Source organism: Ahaetulla prasina, chromosome 1 (genome assembly GCF_028640845.1).
Source record: "Ahaetulla prasina isolate Xishuangbanna chromosome 1, ASM2864084v1, whole genome shotgun sequence".
Classification (NCBI taxonomy): domain Eukaryota; kingdom Metazoa; phylum Chordata; class Lepidosauria; order Squamata; family Colubridae; genus Ahaetulla; species Ahaetulla prasina.
This window is the reverse complement of record NC_080539.1, coordinates 1,447,277-1,464,801: the sequence shown is the minus strand read 5'-3', so window position 1 is coordinate 1,464,801 and position 17,525 is coordinate 1,447,277. Positions and strand designations below refer to the sequence as shown.

Here is a 17,525-nt window from a genome sequence, read left to right as displayed (position 1 = left end):
CTCCCTCAGGGGGAGGAATATTATTATTATTATTAGGGCTGCTGCTCAGGGACCCCCTTGGGCTTAGGACGGGAGGCCACCAGGAGAGCCTGGGAGGAGAGGATGGAAGCTCTGGCTCGGAGTCAGGCAATCCCTGATATACTCCAGGGGAGTGGAGGGGAGGGGAGGGAGGCGGGGGCGGGGGCCTGGGAGATACAAAGGGAAGCGGTGTGGGGCTGCGGGGCCAGCGGGGATCGGGCCATGGAGGCGGCGGGGGCGCTGGCGGCGGGCGCGGCGCTGCTGCTGGGGCTCTACGGGCTCCTCTACTACTACTTGGTGGCGGCCACCTGGTGCCGCAACGCGGTCAGCCTGCGGGGCAAGACGGTGCTCATCACAGGTCAGCTGGGAGGGGAGGGGAGGGGGGGTCTCGGGGGGGGGGGGCATTGCCTCTCATCCTTCCTTCCTTCCATAAACCCCCCTCCCACCTCGATGGCTCCGCGCAGGATCAGAATCCCGGAGCAAAAGCGCAGCGCGACCCACAAAGTCCGCGCAGCTTCTGCCCCATCGGGTCCTGCCTGCCCCAAAGGCGCTTCAGACGCAGCCGAGAAAGTCCGGCCAAAAAAAGCCCCTCGGGAAGAAACCGGGTGAGAACTGACCCGGGAGGCTCCGCAGATGCCAGCCGTCCCCGGGGCTGCCTCGGAGCCCCGGCCAGGAAGGAAGGCAGGAAGGAAGGCCGGTGCGGAAGAGCCGCGGGAAAGGCTGGGCTGAGCTGCCGGAGAGCCTGCTTGGACCAGCCAGGGGGAGCCTCGGAAGGACGAATAGAATAACAAGAGTCGGGAGGGACCTTGGAGGTCTTCTAGTCCAACCCTCCTGCTCAAGTACGGTTAGAATTTAGGTAACCCTATACCTTTCCAGGTTGTCCAATCTCTTCTTAAAAACTTCCAGTGTTGGTGCATTCACAACTTCTGGAGGCAACTTCTATCTATCTATCTATCTATCTATCTATCTATCTATCTATCTATCTATCTATCTATCTATCTATTTATTTATTTTGTCACAACAATATATCTAAGTATCATACAAAAAAGTTTATATAGTGTATAAACATATATATGAGTAAATATTAGGAGGAATAAGTATATATATATATATATATATATATATATATATGTATATATGTATGTATGTATGTATATGTATGTAGATCTTTGGTTATTCGGGTTTTCTCCCGCGTAAAATTGGATGTGTCTTGGCGACGTTTCGACGAAGTCTCATTCGTCATCTTCAGGCTTCAGCTTCGTGCTTCTGGGAGCAATTTGCTCCCAGACCCAAAGAAAGCAGACCCAAACCCACACTGATCATGAAGCACGACCAAGGACCAGAAGCCAGACCGCAGCTGCAACATTAGCCATTTCAAACCCCTCCAATCCATTCATGCAGCAGACTGACACCCACTATGAAGATGTAGCACGACCACAAAGCCAAACAACAGCTATGCAGCTCACCAGCTCAAATCCCCCTGCAGCACAGACTAGACTGAGCACAACCAAGCCCCCACCAACACAGGACACACCCCATCCAATCAGAGCACAGAAAACCCCATCCAATCAGCGCACAGCCAAGCTCCCACCCAATCAGTTCAAACCCCCACTAGCAGCCAAAAGGACCCAACCCCTGCGATCACACATTGCTCCCAGAAGCACGAAGCTGAAGCCTGAAGATGACGAATGAGACTTCGTCGAAACGTCGCCAAGACACTTCCAATTTTACACGGGAGAAAACCCGAACAACCAAAGACCTATATATATATATATATATATATATATATATATATATATATATATATGTATGTATGTATGTATGTATGTATGTATGTATGTATGTATATGTATATGTATATGTATATGTATATGTATATGTATATGTATGTGAAGGAGAAAAAGAAAAACAATAGGACAGGAACGGTAGGCACATTTGTGCTCTTATGCACACCCCTTATGGTCCTCTTAGGAATGGGGTGAGGTCAATATTAGAAGGTTTTTGATTAAAGCTTTTGGAATTATGGGAAGAGACCACAGAGTCAGATAAAGTATTCCAAGCACTGATGATTCTGTTACAGAAGTCATATTTTCTGCAATCTAGATTAAAGCGGTTGACATTAAGTTTAAATCTATTGGTTGCTCTTGTATTATTGCAGTTAAAGCTGAAGTAGTCTTTAACAGGAAGGACATTACAATAGATGATTCTGTGAGTTAAATTTAGGTCTTGTCGAAGGCGACGGAGTTCCAAGTTTTCCAAGCCCAGGATTTCAAGTCTGGTGGGATAAGGTATTTTGTTGTATTCAGAGGAGTGGAGAACTCTTCTTGTAAAATATTTCTGGACATGCTCAATTGTATTGATGTCAGAAATGTGGTAAGGGTTCCTCACCTTCTGTTCTCAACTTCTGTTCCATTGATTAATTGTTCTGTTAGGAAGTTTCTTCTTAATTCCAGGTTTCTTCTCTCCTTGCTTAGTTTCCATCTGAAGCTTCTTCTCCTGCCTTCAGGCTCTTTCTGAGAATAAGTTGACCCCCTCCTTCTTCGGGGCAGCCCCTCAAATACTGGAATCCTGCTATCATGTCCCCGCTCGTCCTTCTTTTCTCAGGACTGGCCTGCAAGAAGTTGGTATGGCCAGTCTAGAGAAAAGAAGGACAAGGGGTGACATGATAACATCTTCCAATATTGGAGAGAGATAAGGAGAGCAATGGAAAGGGAGAAGGAGGGAGAGAGAAAGAAGAAAGGGAAGAGGAGAAGAGAGGAGGAAAGGTAGGGGAAATAAGAGTAGGAGAGATAGGGAGGAAGAAGGGAGGAGGGGGAGAAAGGAACTAGAGAAGGAGTAGGAGAAGAGAGAAGAAAGAAGGGAGGATGAAAGGAGGGAGGAAGAGGAGAAGAAAGGATTGCTGTGAAAAGGAAAAGATGAAATGGAAGAAAGGCAACTCCGAATATATTTGGATATATTAGGATAAAAATTGAAACAGTTAAAAAAAAGAATGAACGAGAATGAATCTAATAAAAATGGAGAAATTAGAACTCGAGGGCGAAAGAAGAGATGACTTAGTGAAATGAACAAGGAAATGTTAGGATATGAATAAAAATTATGAAAAAAGAATAATCTGGCAAAAATTGTAACTAAGTAAAATGTATTTGAATATATTGAATTGCATAAGATATGATATGGCCAATACTCTGTTCATAAATCATGTATGTGTGTAGGGGGGGGAATTAAAAAATCAATAAAAATTTGTTCTAACAAAAATAAAAACCCCCATCTTCCAATATTTGAGGGGCTGCCCCATAGAAGAGGAGGGGTCAATTTATTCTCTAAAGCCCCTGAAGGCAGGACAAGAAGCAACCGAGGGAAACTCATCAAGGAGAGAAGCAACCTGGGATTAAGGAGAAACTTCCTCACAGTGAGGACAATGAACCAGTGGAACAGCTGGCCACCAGAAGTTGTGGGCGCTCCATCCCCGGAGGCTTTGAAGAAGAGACTGGGCTGCCATCGGTCAGAAATGATAGAGGGTCTCTTGCTTGAGCAGGGGCCCGGACTAGAAGACCTCCGAGGTCCCTTACAGCTCTATTCGGATTAAGATTCTTTGCCTGGGAGAGACCTTACGGATTGCAGTGTAACTACCTTTTGTCTTCTTCCTGTGCTCAATTTTGCCATGGTGTGTGACTTGTGACGTGAAAGTGCCTTCCACAACCCTCACCTGTTCCTCACCCGGTGTTAAGCCTCCGACCCCGCTCTTTCTGTCTCAATTACTGACTTTGTTTCAACCTACCTACAAAATGGATGACCATTAGCCCCTGCCTGGTATAATTGGTGAATCGTCTACCTCAGGGGTCTCCAACCTTGGTCCCTTTAAGACTTGTGGACTTCAACTCCCAGAGTCCCTCAGCCAGCAAAGCTGGCTGAGGAACTCTGGGAGTTGAAGTCCACAAGTCTTAAAGGGACCAAGGTTGGAGACCCCTGGTCTACCTGACTCTAATCCTGCACAATCCCTGACTTTGTGCAGGTTTGCAAGTGTAAGAATAGAGGCTGTTTTCAAGGCAAAGGGTGGTCGCCCCAAATATGGATTTGATTTGGATTTCTCATTTACTTTACACTTTGTTAATTAATTAGAACTGCAGAAAAAATAATTGCTACCAACCTGCCTTCCATTGAGGACCTGTATACTGCACGAATCAAGAAGAGGGCCGTGAAAATATTTACAGACCCCTCACATCCTGGACATAAACTGTCTCAACTCCTACCCTCAAAACGACGCTATAGAGCACTGCACACCAGAACAACTAGACACAAGAACAGTCTCTTCCCGAAGGCCATCACTCTGCTAAACAAATAATTCCCTCAACACTGTCTGACTATTTACTGAATCTGCACTACTATTAATCGTTTCATAGTTCCCATCACCAATCTCCTTCCACTTATGACTGTATGACTATAACTTGTTGCTGGCAATCCTTATGATTTATACTGATATATTGATCATCAATTGTGTTGTAAATGTTGTACCTTGATGAACGTATCTTTTCTTTTATGTACACTGAGAGCATATGCACCAAGACAAATTCCTTGTGTGTCCAATCACACTTGGCCAATAAAATTCTATTCTATTCTATTAAGAAAAATAAATAATGATCACTTCTATTTCTGAAAGCATACTTAATTTGCAGCATTTTTGCCCAACTTTTGCACAATACAGAGTGATGGAAGGAGGGAAAAAACTGTCCCTGTGTCTAGTTGTTTTGGGATGCAAAGCCCTCCGGCGCTATCTTGAGGGGAGGAGTTTTCTCAGCCCTCCTTCTGACCCGCACAGGATACAGGTCTTCCAGGAAAGGCTTGTTGCAATCGCTATTTCTGCAGTCCTAAGTATCCGTTGGAGTCTGCACCTGTCCTGTCTGGTTGCCCTACCATACCAGACAGAAAGGAAGATTAGTTAGCTACTCTCATTTGTGTCTGAATGCAACCATTGGCCTTCAGATTGTTTTGTAACTTGTGTCAGTCAAGTGACATCCTGCAGAGCCGGTGTTGGGAGACCTGCGCCATCTTCTGGTCTGACGGAAGCACTGCATCCTGTTTTTGAAATGCCTTTCCCTTTTTCCTTTTTTTAAATTATTAAATTTATTTGCCACCCATCTCGGTGCAAAGCGACTCTTTCAAAGACCAGGTGGATGCTGCAACGGTCATAAATGTGAAAAATGGTCATAAATCACCTTTTCAGTCCCATTGTAATTTGGAACAATCACTAAATGAATGGTTTTAAGTGAAGGACCACTTATATTATCCCTAAATAATTTTAATTCATTGTTCTTTGCTGACGTAAGATTTATCTGAAAAGATTCTGAAAATCGTGCCCTGAGCCAGGATTTCTCCACCTGTGCAATTCTAAGATGTTGCTTAACTTTAATTCTGGGACTTGCCAAGGTTGAGAAAGACAAGCTTCACTGTGCGACACCGCAAAAACTGCAGGCACACAAATGCAGTCCCAACTCCTGGATCCCCATCAAAGGCTGGGCGATCTCCATGGATCCTTTCTCTGCCCTTTCCTAGGTGGAAATGCAGGGATCGGGAAGGCCACAGCGGTGGATCTGGCCCGGAGAGGCGCCCGTGTCATTCTGGCATGCCGCAACAAAGCGAGAGGAGAATCGGCCGTGTACGACATTAGACGGGTAAGCGCCTGCCGTGAGGTTCTCTAGATTCTTCCTACATCCAGGTGTTTTCCTGATGGTTTTTATTCATTTATTTAGCGTGTGGCATCTGCAGAGGTCGTGCGATCCCTGATATGCAACACGGATAAAACGCACGATACGTGGAAATGGAAATCTATGTTTAAATGAAGCGTCAACAAATACGTGTATATCAAATAGGTGGACAGTACAACAGACGAGATAAAACATTACCTTATGGTAAAACCATGATAAAATTGCCATAATATCACAATGGGGTAGATGTTATATAGGTAATCCTCGATTTACAACAATTCATTTAGTGACCTTTCAAAGTTACACCAGGCCTGAAAAAAGAGACCAAAGACCGTTTTTCACACTTACGACCGTTGCAGCATCTCTATGGTCATTAATCGATATTCAGATGATTGGCAACTGACTCATATTTATGACGGTCGCAGTGCCCTGGGTTCCTGTGATCCCCTTTTGTGACTTTCTGATAAGTAACGTTAATGGGGAAACCAGATTCCCTTAATATGTTACTAACTTAACTTCTGTGATTCAGAAAGGTCGTAAAATGGGGCAAGTCTCACTTAACAACTGTCCCACTTAGCAACAGAAATTTTGGGCTCGATTGCAGTCATAAGTCGAGGACTACCTGTAACACCCTCACAATGCACCCCTACAGAGGTCCCTCACCCTCCTGTTCCCCCACTGCAGATCCTCTCCAAAGTTGGCCTTAAGGTCGCCTTCCCGATCCCAGTATCTATTCGAGCATTTTTTCCAGTTTTATAATTTTATTACGGTTTTTATGTTGTTTTAAGTTTTGATTGAGAGTTGCTCGGAGCTGATTATAAGATTGATGGCTATATACAGGCACTCCTTGACTTACAACCACAGTTGAAGTGAGAATTACTGTCACTAAATAAGACAGCTGTTGTCAGTGTGCATCTTCGCTTTCTTTCCAGCTGCCATGGAGATGGTGGGAGGGGGAGCAGTTGGCACATGATGTGGGGAGGGTGCAAGAGGTAAAAGTGGAAATTTTCGAGAAGCGATGGGACTTTGGGTTTTGTTTACCATCCTCAAGGGTGACTCTCCTTGCTTCGGTACGCAGGAGGAAAGAACAGTGCACCTGAATCAAAGAATTTCCCAAAACATCTTCTTGGCCAATGATTGAACTCTGGTTGCCTGGCTACTGGGGGTGGACGGGCTCTAGGGTTTGTTTCAATTTGGTGCATCATGGATTTTTGCTCCAGATCTTGCCTGAGTTAGCTGTATTCAGTTCTTTCCGAGTATAAGTACCTTTTCTCTAATTCTGTGGAGTCGATGGTTTTTCTTTCCTAGGGATTGAGCTGAGGCATCCATGACAGTTGTTAAGTCAGCCAGACCCATTTTTTTGTCATGGTTGTTAGGCAAATCACTACAGTTGTTTAGTGAATCCAGCTCCACCCGCATTGACCTTGCTTGCCTGAATCCTCATGGGACAATCACAGATAGTGATCACATGACCCCGGGACACTCCCACCATCAGAAATATTGCTGGTTGCCAAGCGCCCAAATTTTGATCACATGACCCTGGGGATGCTGCGAGGAGTCGAAAGTGTGAATGGTTATAAGTCAAGGACTGCCTGTATTATTATATTACACACCACCCAGAGAGATGATCCCGAGGCTCAGGATTCCTTCCGCTCCTTTTCCAGGAAAGTGGGAACTCGGAGGTGATCCTGATGATCCTGGATCTGGGCAACCTGAACTCCGTGCGAGCTTTTGCGCAGACCTTCTTAGAATCGGAGCCCCGTCTGGACATCCTCATCAACAATGCAGGTGGGGGCAGAGCAGACCCTCCCCGGGGTCTCCGGGCGAGGAAGGGGAGAATATTCTGGCCGTCTCTTTCTCTGGGGATTTGGCCATAACTTGAGAAGCGGCTCTCTCGCGTTTGTGGCTGTTCGTTTTTTCGTATACTGCCTTTAGTATTATTTTTACAAATAGGAAAGTGAACAGATCCAACACAACTTTCTCCTCCTATTTTTCTCAAACAACAACCCTGTGAGGTGGGTTGGGATGAGAGCTGGCTTTCATGCCTAAGGCAGGATTAGAACTTACTGTCTCCTGGTGATTGGCCCAAAGCAACTCAGTTGGCTTTCAGGACTAAGGTGGAATTTGAACTCATGGCCTCCCATTTTCCAGGCTTAACCACTAGACCAGACTCCCTTAGCTGTCTTAGAAAGCCTGTTGCCTTCATCATTAGACCAAGCTATATGTTTTACAGCTAGTCCTCAACTTACGACCATGATGGCGTCTGCCAATTATGGTCATAAGTTGTGATGGCGGTAAGGCAAGTCGCTCCTGTCACCAATGCAATTTTACTTTTATTTTTTGTTCACTATCAGATGTTTTTGCTGAAAATTTCACCCTAACCCCCTTAGGAATGGGGTGAGGTCAACAGCAGACAATCTAAGGTTAAAGCCCTGAGTCCTTTGGGAGAAGGGCGGTATAAAAATTAAATTATTATTATTATTATTATTATTATTATTATTATTATTATTATTATTATTATTATTATTATTATTATTATTATTATTATTATTATAATATATATATTATTATTATTATATATATATATATTATATATATTATAAAATTATAATATTATTATTATTATAAAGTTTTGGGGGTTTGGGGATGAAGCCAAAGAGTCACTCGATCCGGTAGCGATGATGGCAGGTGGTTCGGAGAACCGGTAGCAAAAATTTCTGTCCTCCACTCCCCATGCCCAGCTGAGCCGTGCGATCATCAGGGGTTCTTTTTTTTTTTACTTTTAAAAGCATTTTTTCTCCAGCCGGTAAAATGCTTTTAAAAGTAAAAAAAAAAGCCTCTGTGATCGTGCGGCTCAGCTGGGATCATCAGAGGCTTTTAAAACCATTTTTTTACAACCTCTTCGGCCAAAGAGGTTGTAGAAAAAAATGCTTTTAAAAGGCTCCTCTGACGATCCCAGCTGAGTTGCCTGATCATCAGAGGCTTTTTTTTTCTTTTAAAGGCAAAAAAAAATGCTTTTAAAAGAAAAGAAAAGCCTCCAACGATCAGGCAACTCAGCTGGGATCGTCAGAGGAGCCTTTTAAAAGCATTTAAAAAATGCTTTAAAAATTTTTTTTTTAGGGAAGAAAGTAGGTAGGAAAGAGAGAGGTAGAAGAGGGGGAAAGGAGAGGAAGAAGAAAGGGGAGAGGGTTAGAAAGGGTGGAAGAGAAGAGTAGGGAAGGAGGAGAGGATGTAGAAAAGCGAAGGAGAGGAAGGATGAAGAAAGTAGAAGAAAGTAGAGAAGGGAGGAGGAAAGGAAGTTAAGGAAGGAAGTGGTAGCTGGGCAGGTCCGAATAAGTAACAAATGAAAGTTAATGACTAGTGTTGGATAACAGACTGTATATTGAATAGGTTGTTGGAAAATGGAAATAAAACTTTTTTACTAAAAAAAAAAAAATTTAGAAAAAAGTTGGGCATGCCCACCCAGTCACATTATCCCCCCCACCAAGCCACACCCACAGAACTGGTAGCAACAAATTTTATATTTCATCCCTGGTTTGTATCTATTGTATACTCTTGAATTGTTTGGTTGAAGCTGAAGTAGTCATTGGCTGGTAGGACGTTGTAGCAGATGATTTTATGAGCTATGCTTAGGTCAGACCGAAGACGGCGAAGTTCTAAGTTGTCTAAATTTTGAGTCTGGTGGCCATAAGGTATTTTGTTGTGAGCAGAGGAGTGGAGGACTCTTCTCGTGAAATATCTCTGGATCTCTCGACTGTATTTATGTCCGATATGCAATGTGGGTTCCAGACAGATGAGCTGTATTCAAAGTACCGTATATACTCGAATATAAGCCGATCCGAGTATAAGCCGAGGTCCCCAATTTTACCCCAAAAACTGGGGTAAACTGGGGACTCGAGTATAAGCCGAGGGTGGGAAATGAGGCACCTACGGTTGAAACCTCCTCCTCAGCTGAGAAGGCTGGCGGCTCCCGCCCGCCCTCTCACTGCACCGCAGGGCTTCCCAACCGTCCGTAAAATGTGAAAAAAAAAAAACAACTCGAGTATAAGCCGTATATACTCGAGTATAAGCCGAGGGGCTTAAAAAAAAACAAACTCGAGTATAAGCCGTATATACTCGAGTATAAGCCGAGGGGACGTTTTTCAGCACAAAAAACGTGCTGAAAAACTCGGCTTATACTCGAGTATATACGGTAGTATAAATTGCAATCATTGCCAAGGGCAGGCCTGTTTCCAAACATACAAAATGTGATCATGTGACTACAAGGGGGAGCCACTGGAACTTAATAATAATAATAATAATAATAATAATAATAATAATAATAATAATAATAATAATAATAATAATAATAATAATAATAATAATAATAATAATATTTTAATTTGTATACCGCCCTTCTCCCGAAGGACTCAGGGCGGTGAACAGCCATATAAAAACAACAATCAAAACACACAATACAAATAAACCAATAGCTAAAAAACTTATTTAAATTTGGCCCAAATTTAAAATACATTTAAAATCCCAAAAAACTAATTAAAACCCATAAAACATCTAAAAATTCTATGCCAGTCCCGCGCAGACAAATAAGTAGGTCTTAAGCTCGCGGCGAAAGGTCCGGGGGTCAGGAAGTTGTCGGAGTCCAGGGGGAAGTTCGTTCCATAGGGTAAGAGCCCCCACAGAGAAGGCCCTTCCCTTGGGGGCCGCCAGCCGACATTGCTCGGCTGATGGCACCCCAAGGAGTCCCTCTCTGCGAGAACTTCAGAACCTGGTCGTAATTACCTTTTGGTTATTACATCCGTGGTAACCTCCAATGATCCCGAAATGTTGCATCGTAAGCCGAGGACGACATGTAATCTTATTTTTCTGGCAGGGGTCGTTAAAGGTGGCCAAACCATTGATGACTTTAATCAGAGTTTCCAGGTTAACCACTTGGCCCATTTCCTCCTGACCCACCTCCTTCTGGAACGGCTGAAGGGCTGCACCCCGAGCCGGGTCATATTTGTAGCCTCGAATATGCATTTCTTTGGGAAGATAGACTTTCGGACCATCTACAAGCCGGCGGAAGGGATGTGGCAGGCCCTGAGATCGTACTCCAACAGCCAACTAGCCAACATTGTCCATGTGCGAGAGTTGGCCAAACGGCTGGAAGGGACCAATGTCACCTGCTACGCTGTTCATCCAGGTGAGTGGAAATCCAGCCCCAAGGCCTTGGCATTTCTCTCCCACTGAGACTCCCTCAACCCCCTCTGCAGAGCTCACTGGGGAGGGAGACGTCTCCCACCCTCCTGAGTCCAGAATACTAGAATTTTAGGGTGAGAAGGGTCCTTTGAGGTCTTCTCAGGGTGGCTCAGGGGCTAGGACGTTGAGCTTATCGATCGAAAGGTCGGCAGCTCAGCGGTTCGAATCCTTAGTGCTGCCGTGTAACGGGGTGAGCTCCCATTACTTGTCCCAGCTTCTGCCAACCTAGCAGTTTCGAAAGCACGTAAAAAATGCAAGTAGAAAAAATAGGGACCACCTTTGGTGGGAAGGTAACAGCGTTCCCTGCGCCTTTGGCATTGAGTCATGCTGGTCACATGACCACGGAGATGTCTTCGGACAGCGCTGGCTCTTCGGCTTTGAAACGGAGATGAGCACCGCCCCCTAGAGTCGGGAATGACCAGTACACATATGCAAGGGGAATCTTTACCTTTACCTTAGTCCAACCCCTTGCCTAAGGCAGGGATGAGGCTTTCCCCAGTCTCTTGTCCTCCTCCTTCTGCCTTTTCTGTTCCTCCCATCCTTCCTCCTCCTTCTCTTATTCCTCCTTCTCCTTCACCTTTTATTCCTTTTCTTTCTTTTCCTCCCCACTTCTCCTCCTCTTCCTCCTGCCCACAAACGCCACTCCCTTCTAGCACTGATGATGTAAGATAGTTGGGTGATGAAACTTCAACCCTTCCATACTTCAATTTTGGGCTACAAATATCCTATCGGAACATTATTATTTAATGTTATTTATTTGAATGTATTAGCCGCCCCACTGCAATGGATTCATGTGTTCGAAGCAGCTGACACACACACACATATATGCACATATACAAATACAATCATATATGCCAGTGGTGAAATCCAATTTTTTTTTAACTATCGGTTCTGTGAGCATGGTTTGGTGGGCATGGCAGGGGAAGGATACTGCATAATCCCCATTCCCACCCCACTCCTGGGGCCAGCCAGAGGTGGTATTTGCCGGTTCTCCGAACTACTCAAAAGTTCCGCTACCAGTTCTCCAGGACCTGTCAGAACCTGCTGGATTTCACCCCTGATATATGCCCCATTAGCACTCAATGTCTTCTGAAAAGTTTTCTGTGTTGCCCAAATGGCCCATGATTCCTGGGGGGGAAAGAGGTGCTGTGCGAAGGGTTCATCTGGGATCTTCCCCTCCACCCACCCACCAAATCTGGAAAATCTTTCCTCCCCGCCTTACTTTCACGGCCTTTATTTTCAGGATTTGTTCAAGCCGAAATTGCTCACGCCTATCCCCGTTGGGTAGCTTGGCTGCTTCGGACCATCAAACCCTTCCTCCGAGATGGGAAAACTGGTGCCCAGACCATCATCTACTGCGCCACCCAGGAGGGAATCGAGAGGCTGAGCGGGCAATATTTCGTGGACTGCCAACCGAAGGTGCCCTGGCCACGAGCCCGTGATGACCTGATGGCCGAGAAGCTCTGGGAATTCAATGAGATGCTGCTGGGACTGACCGCTTTGGACAGGAAAGGACAGAAACGGTGTTCGGGGTAACCGAAAGTGATAATCTCCGATTTATAACCATCCACCTCGTGACCGTTCAAAGCTATAACACCACTGGGGAAAAAAGTGAGTTTTTGCACTTACGACGGTCACACGATCAAAATTCGGGCACTTGTCAACCCGCATCTATTTGTGACGGTTGCAGCACTCCTGGGGTCACGTGAGCGGCGTATCTGTGACCTTCCCAGCAGCCTTCCTACAATGGGGGAAGCTAGATTCACTTAACGACTGAATGATTCGCTTAATAACCAAATTGGTTCGCTTAACAACCATGGCAAAAAGGTTGCAAAATTGGGCACTTAACAACCGTCCTGCGCCTTTTTTTTTCTTCCCCTTCTGTGTTCTATGGTTTACCTCCGGATGTCCCTGCTGTGCTGAAGTTTACCTGACTATGCTCTTGTTTGCTTTACTGTAAATATATTTATTGATATAAAACCATTATGTGTCAGTCTTCCTTTGGAAACCAGTTGTGCAATTGCTTGACATGTTATGGGACCAGAAACGCCCTGAAATGCCAGTTGTATTTTTCTGAGGTAAAAGTTTCTTCGCGAACCTGTGGGAGCTTGAGGACTACTGGCCTGTGAAGACAACAGGATGTTCTCTCTGTCTGGAGGAGGATTTCCTGTGGCTCCTCTTAGTGCAACGAATGATCTCTCATGGAGGCTAAAGATGGAGATATTTCTGCAGAATAATAATAATAATAATAATAATAATAATAATAATAATAATAATAATAATAATAATAATAATAATAATAATAATAATAATAATTTAATTTTTATACCACACTTCTCCCACAGGACTCAGGACGGTTCACAGCCAAGTAAAAACCAACATAAATAAATACGATACAGATAAAACCAATGATTAAAAAACTTATTCAATTTGGCCCTAGTTAAAAATGCGTAAAACCATAAAACCCCATTAAAATTTAAAAAATCAATAATAAAAATTCTAAAAAATCCTATGGAGGATTTCTATAAATCCTATGGAGCCCACAAATCCTAGGGAGGATTTGTGGACTATTTTAATAATAATAATAATAACAGAGTTGGAAGGGACCTTGGAGGTCTTCTAGTCCAACCCCCTCCCCAGGCAGGAAACCCTACACCATTTCAGACAAATGGTTATCCAACATTTTCTTAAAAATTTCCAGTGTTGGGAGCATTTACAACTTGTTTTAAGCAATTTACAACTTGTTTTAAGCAATCCTCCAGCGGGTCTCAATAAGGAGGGGCAAAGAGGAAATGAAAAAGCACCAGCTGGCAGAATTTTGTGCTTGGAAGATAGTCATACAAATAGTCCTCGACGTACGACCACAATTGAGCCACACATTTCCACTGTTAAATGAGACATTGGTTCAGTGCATTTTGCCCCAATTTACGACCTTTCTTGCCACAGTTGTTAAGTGAATCACTTCATTGGATAAGTTAGTAAACCCGTTGTTAAACGAATCTGGTTTCCCCGTTGACTTTTGCTTGTCGGAAGGTTGCAAAAGGCGACACAGCAACGGCCATAAATATGAACCACTTGCCGAGCATTTGAATTTGAATCAGATGATCGTGGGAATGCTGCAAAGGTCGTAATTGAAAAATGGTCGTAAGTCACATTTTTCAGTGCCATTGTAACTTTGAATGGTCACTAAATGAACTGTTGTAAGTCGAGGACTACCTGTACTTGTGCACGGGCTTTCATCAGGGGTGGGTTCTACTTATTTTTACTACCAGCTCACAACAGGGGCGCACGCAGATCGGCTGGCGGCCCCCAGGGGAAGGGCCTTCTCTGTGGGGGCTCCCACCCTATGGAACGAACTTCCCCCTGGACTCCGACAACTTCCTGACCTTCGGACCTTTCGCCGCAAGCTTAAGACGTACCTATTTTTCTGCGCGGGACTGGCATAGAATTTTTAGATGCTTTTATGGGTTTTTAATTTTTAATTAGTTTTTTGGGATTTTAAATGTATTTTAAATTTGGGCCAAATTGGAATAAGTTTTTTAGCTACTGTTTTATTTGTATTGTGTATATTTGATTGTTGTTTTATTTCGCTGTTCACCGCCCTCAGTCCTTCGGGAGAAGGGCGGTATACAAATTAAAATATTATTATTATTATTATTATTTATGATATCGGGGTGGGTGGGCAGAGCTCCCGCCAATTTTACTACCGGTTCTATAGAACTACTGCAACTACATAGCAAAAAAAGCTCTAAGAGTTGTAAACCTAATTTTGCGTAGCTTCTTTTCCAAAAACACCACACTACTAACCAGAGCATATAAAACATTTGCTAGACCAATTCTAGAATACAGCTCACCTGTTTGGAACCCTCACCACATCTCTGACATCAATACAATTGAACGTGTCCAGAAATATTTTACAAGAAGAGTTCTCCATTCCTCTGAAAACAACAAAATACCTTATCCCACCAGACTTGAAATCCTGGGCTTGGAAAACTTGGAACTCCGTCGCCTTCGACAAGACCTAAGTTTAACTCACAGAATCATCTATTGTAATGTCCTTCCTGTCAAAGACTACTTCAGCTTTAATTGCAATAATAAAAGGGCAACCAATCGATTTAAACTTAATGTTAACCGCTTTAATCTAGATTGCAGAAAATATGACTTCTGCAACAGAATCATCAGTGCTTGGAATACTTTACCTGACTCTGTGGTCTCTTCCCATAATCCTAAAAGCTTTAACCAAAAACTTTCTACTATTGACCTCACCCCATTCCTAAGAGGACCATAAGGGGCGTGCATAAGCGCACAAACGTGCCTACCGTTCCTGTCCTATTGTTTTTCTTTTCTTCTTCCTATATATGTTTATATGTTTATATACTATATAATCTTTTTGTATGATGTTGTGACAAAATAAATAAATAAAATAAATAAACCGGACAGAACCAGGAGCAACCCACCACTGGCTTACATCTGCTAGAGCAGGGGTCTCCAACCTTAGCAACTTTAAGACTTGTGGACTTCAACTCCCAGAGCTTTGCTGGCTGAGGAACTCTGGGAGTTGAGTCCACAAGTCTTAAAATTGCCGAGGTTGGAGACTCCTGTGCTAGAGAATGCTGGCTGGCCTTATACAGAATTTATATAATGGAAATGGCAAGCAGCAAAGTTACCAGAAAACTTTATGGAGCAAGGCTACAGTCTGGAGAAAGTCTGTCAGATCATCGCCAGTTTATCGGGGAAAGCTTCGTGCATAAGAGCACAATAGTGCCTACCGTTCCTTTCTTATTGTTCCCTTCATTATATCAAATTAATATAGTTGATGCATATTTTTTTACTTATATATAGATATATATTTTCTTCAAGATATGTTGTTTTATTCATGACAATGTTTGTGTATACTGTTATGACAAAAAGAAACAAAAGAGATAAAAATAAAAATTAGAAGAGCGAGGAATGGTATTTGTGCTTAGTTCTCGTAATGAATCTTGGGACGTGTTAGTAACAAGCCTTGAATCCATGGAGGAGTGTGAATTAACTATGAGCTATTTAACTATTTAGCCTTTTGGAGGAAGAACATAAAAGGAAAGGAAAGTAATTTACACCTCAGTAAATTCCAGGTAGATAACAAGGTGGGAGAGAAAGTCTGGAGTGTAAAACACTGCTTTGCTTGTGGATCTACTCAGCAAATCCAGAAATTGTCCAGTAAGAAAATTAAGTTTCAAACAGGAAAGAGGAAGCAGACGGAAGAAAAGGAAGACACACAGATTTCTGCGGTGAAGGCAAACAACAAAAACAACAAAGACATTTGATTGTTGGACGGTGGGGCTAGTGAGCCTATTGTAAATATCCCACACCTTTTGCCCAGTCTGGGACCACTTGCTCAGGAATATGTACTCATTCCTCTGCCAGGAACAGTACATGCACCATGGTCGTTTGATAAAGTTTTATGTGTACCAGATTTAGATCATAAATTGCTGAGTGTGTCTGGCTTAGACAATGAAGGGCATGAGATAACATTGGCAAAAGGTACACGCAGGGTCATAAAGAAAAACAGGCTGTGTGCACGACATTTGAAACGGAACAATTTATATGTTTTGAACCACAAGGAAACTGGTGGCCGTGCACAGACATTTTTTTTCTAATGAACCAAAGCATCATTATGGGTGTGCACATTTGTTGCCCAGAAGGCTGAGTCATGCAAACTTTGCGAAATTGCAGAAAATACTTGACCTGGCTATAGGTTTGAATGTGAAAGGTGGTGACCACAATTTGGATTGTGCTATTTGCAAAGAGGCCAAATCGAAAGTAGACCCCGTCGGCAAAAGGAGGGCTAGAAAATCTGGGGAAAAAAAACTTCATGCTGATTTAATTGGTCCTCATCTCCATCAATGGAAGGGGCCAAATAAGCTTTGGTAATTGTTAATGTTCCCTCTTGGTTTGGTATTTATTAAAAAGCGAAACAGAAGTTTATTTGAAAATGGGCCATGCGGAGCACTGCAGAGGGCTTCTGGGGGTCTGAGAGGGCGAAAATGTGATGCGCGGAGGCCAAAAACTATTTTTTTCTCGTTTTCCTCCTGTAAATGTAGGTGCGTCTTATAGTCCGAAAAATACAGTACATCTGTGTTTGAAGATGGGTGAGCATGTGGACAGATGGCAACCGGTGAGAGGCTAAAAAACCGGAAGCAAACACGTAAAATATTGAAGCAATGAAATAAAACGCAATACAAGTAGTCCTCGACTTACAACAGTTCACTTAGTGACTATTCAAAGTTACAACGGCACGCAAAAAGTGACTTATGACCGTTTTTTCACAGTTATGAGCTTTACAGCCACCCCCATGATCATAACTCAGGTGCTTGGCAAGGGGTTCATATTTATGACCGCTGCAGCGTCATAAAGGGGGTCACGAGATCCCCTTTTGCGACCTTCTGACAAGGAAAGTCAATGGGGAAACCAGATTCACTTAACAACCGGGTTACTGACTTAAAAAATGCAGCGATTCACTTAATAACCGAGGCAAAAAAGGTCATAAAATGAGGGTAAACCTAAGAAATGTCTCATTTAATAACA

The 17,525-nt window shown here is 43.5% G+C and overlaps 1 protein-coding gene across 2 annotated transcripts; it reads left to right on the top strand.

Annotated features, from left to right (window-relative positions):
• The first annotated feature begins 210 nt into the window (after positions 1-210).
• Positions 211-13,448, top strand: LOC131187820 (dehydrogenase/reductase SDR family member 13-like). 2 transcript variants are annotated; one of them, XM_058162483.1, is made up of 5 exons: positions 211-376; positions 5,569-5,687; positions 7,385-7,508; positions 10,756-10,902; positions 12,202-13,448. In XM_058162483.1, exons 1-5 carry the CDS (start codon positions 241-243, stop codon positions 12,492-12,494), a joined length of 819 nt encoding a protein of 272 aa, XP_058018466.1. In that variant the 5' UTR covers positions 211-240; the 3' UTR covers positions 12,495-13,448. The 2 variants fall into 2 exon arrangements, with proteins under 2 accessions (XP_058018466.1, XP_058018465.1); XM_058162482.1 differs by having other exon boundaries at positions 10,591-10,902; positions 12,202-13,447.
• The last annotated feature ends 4,077 nt before the right edge of the window (positions 13,449-17,525 follow it).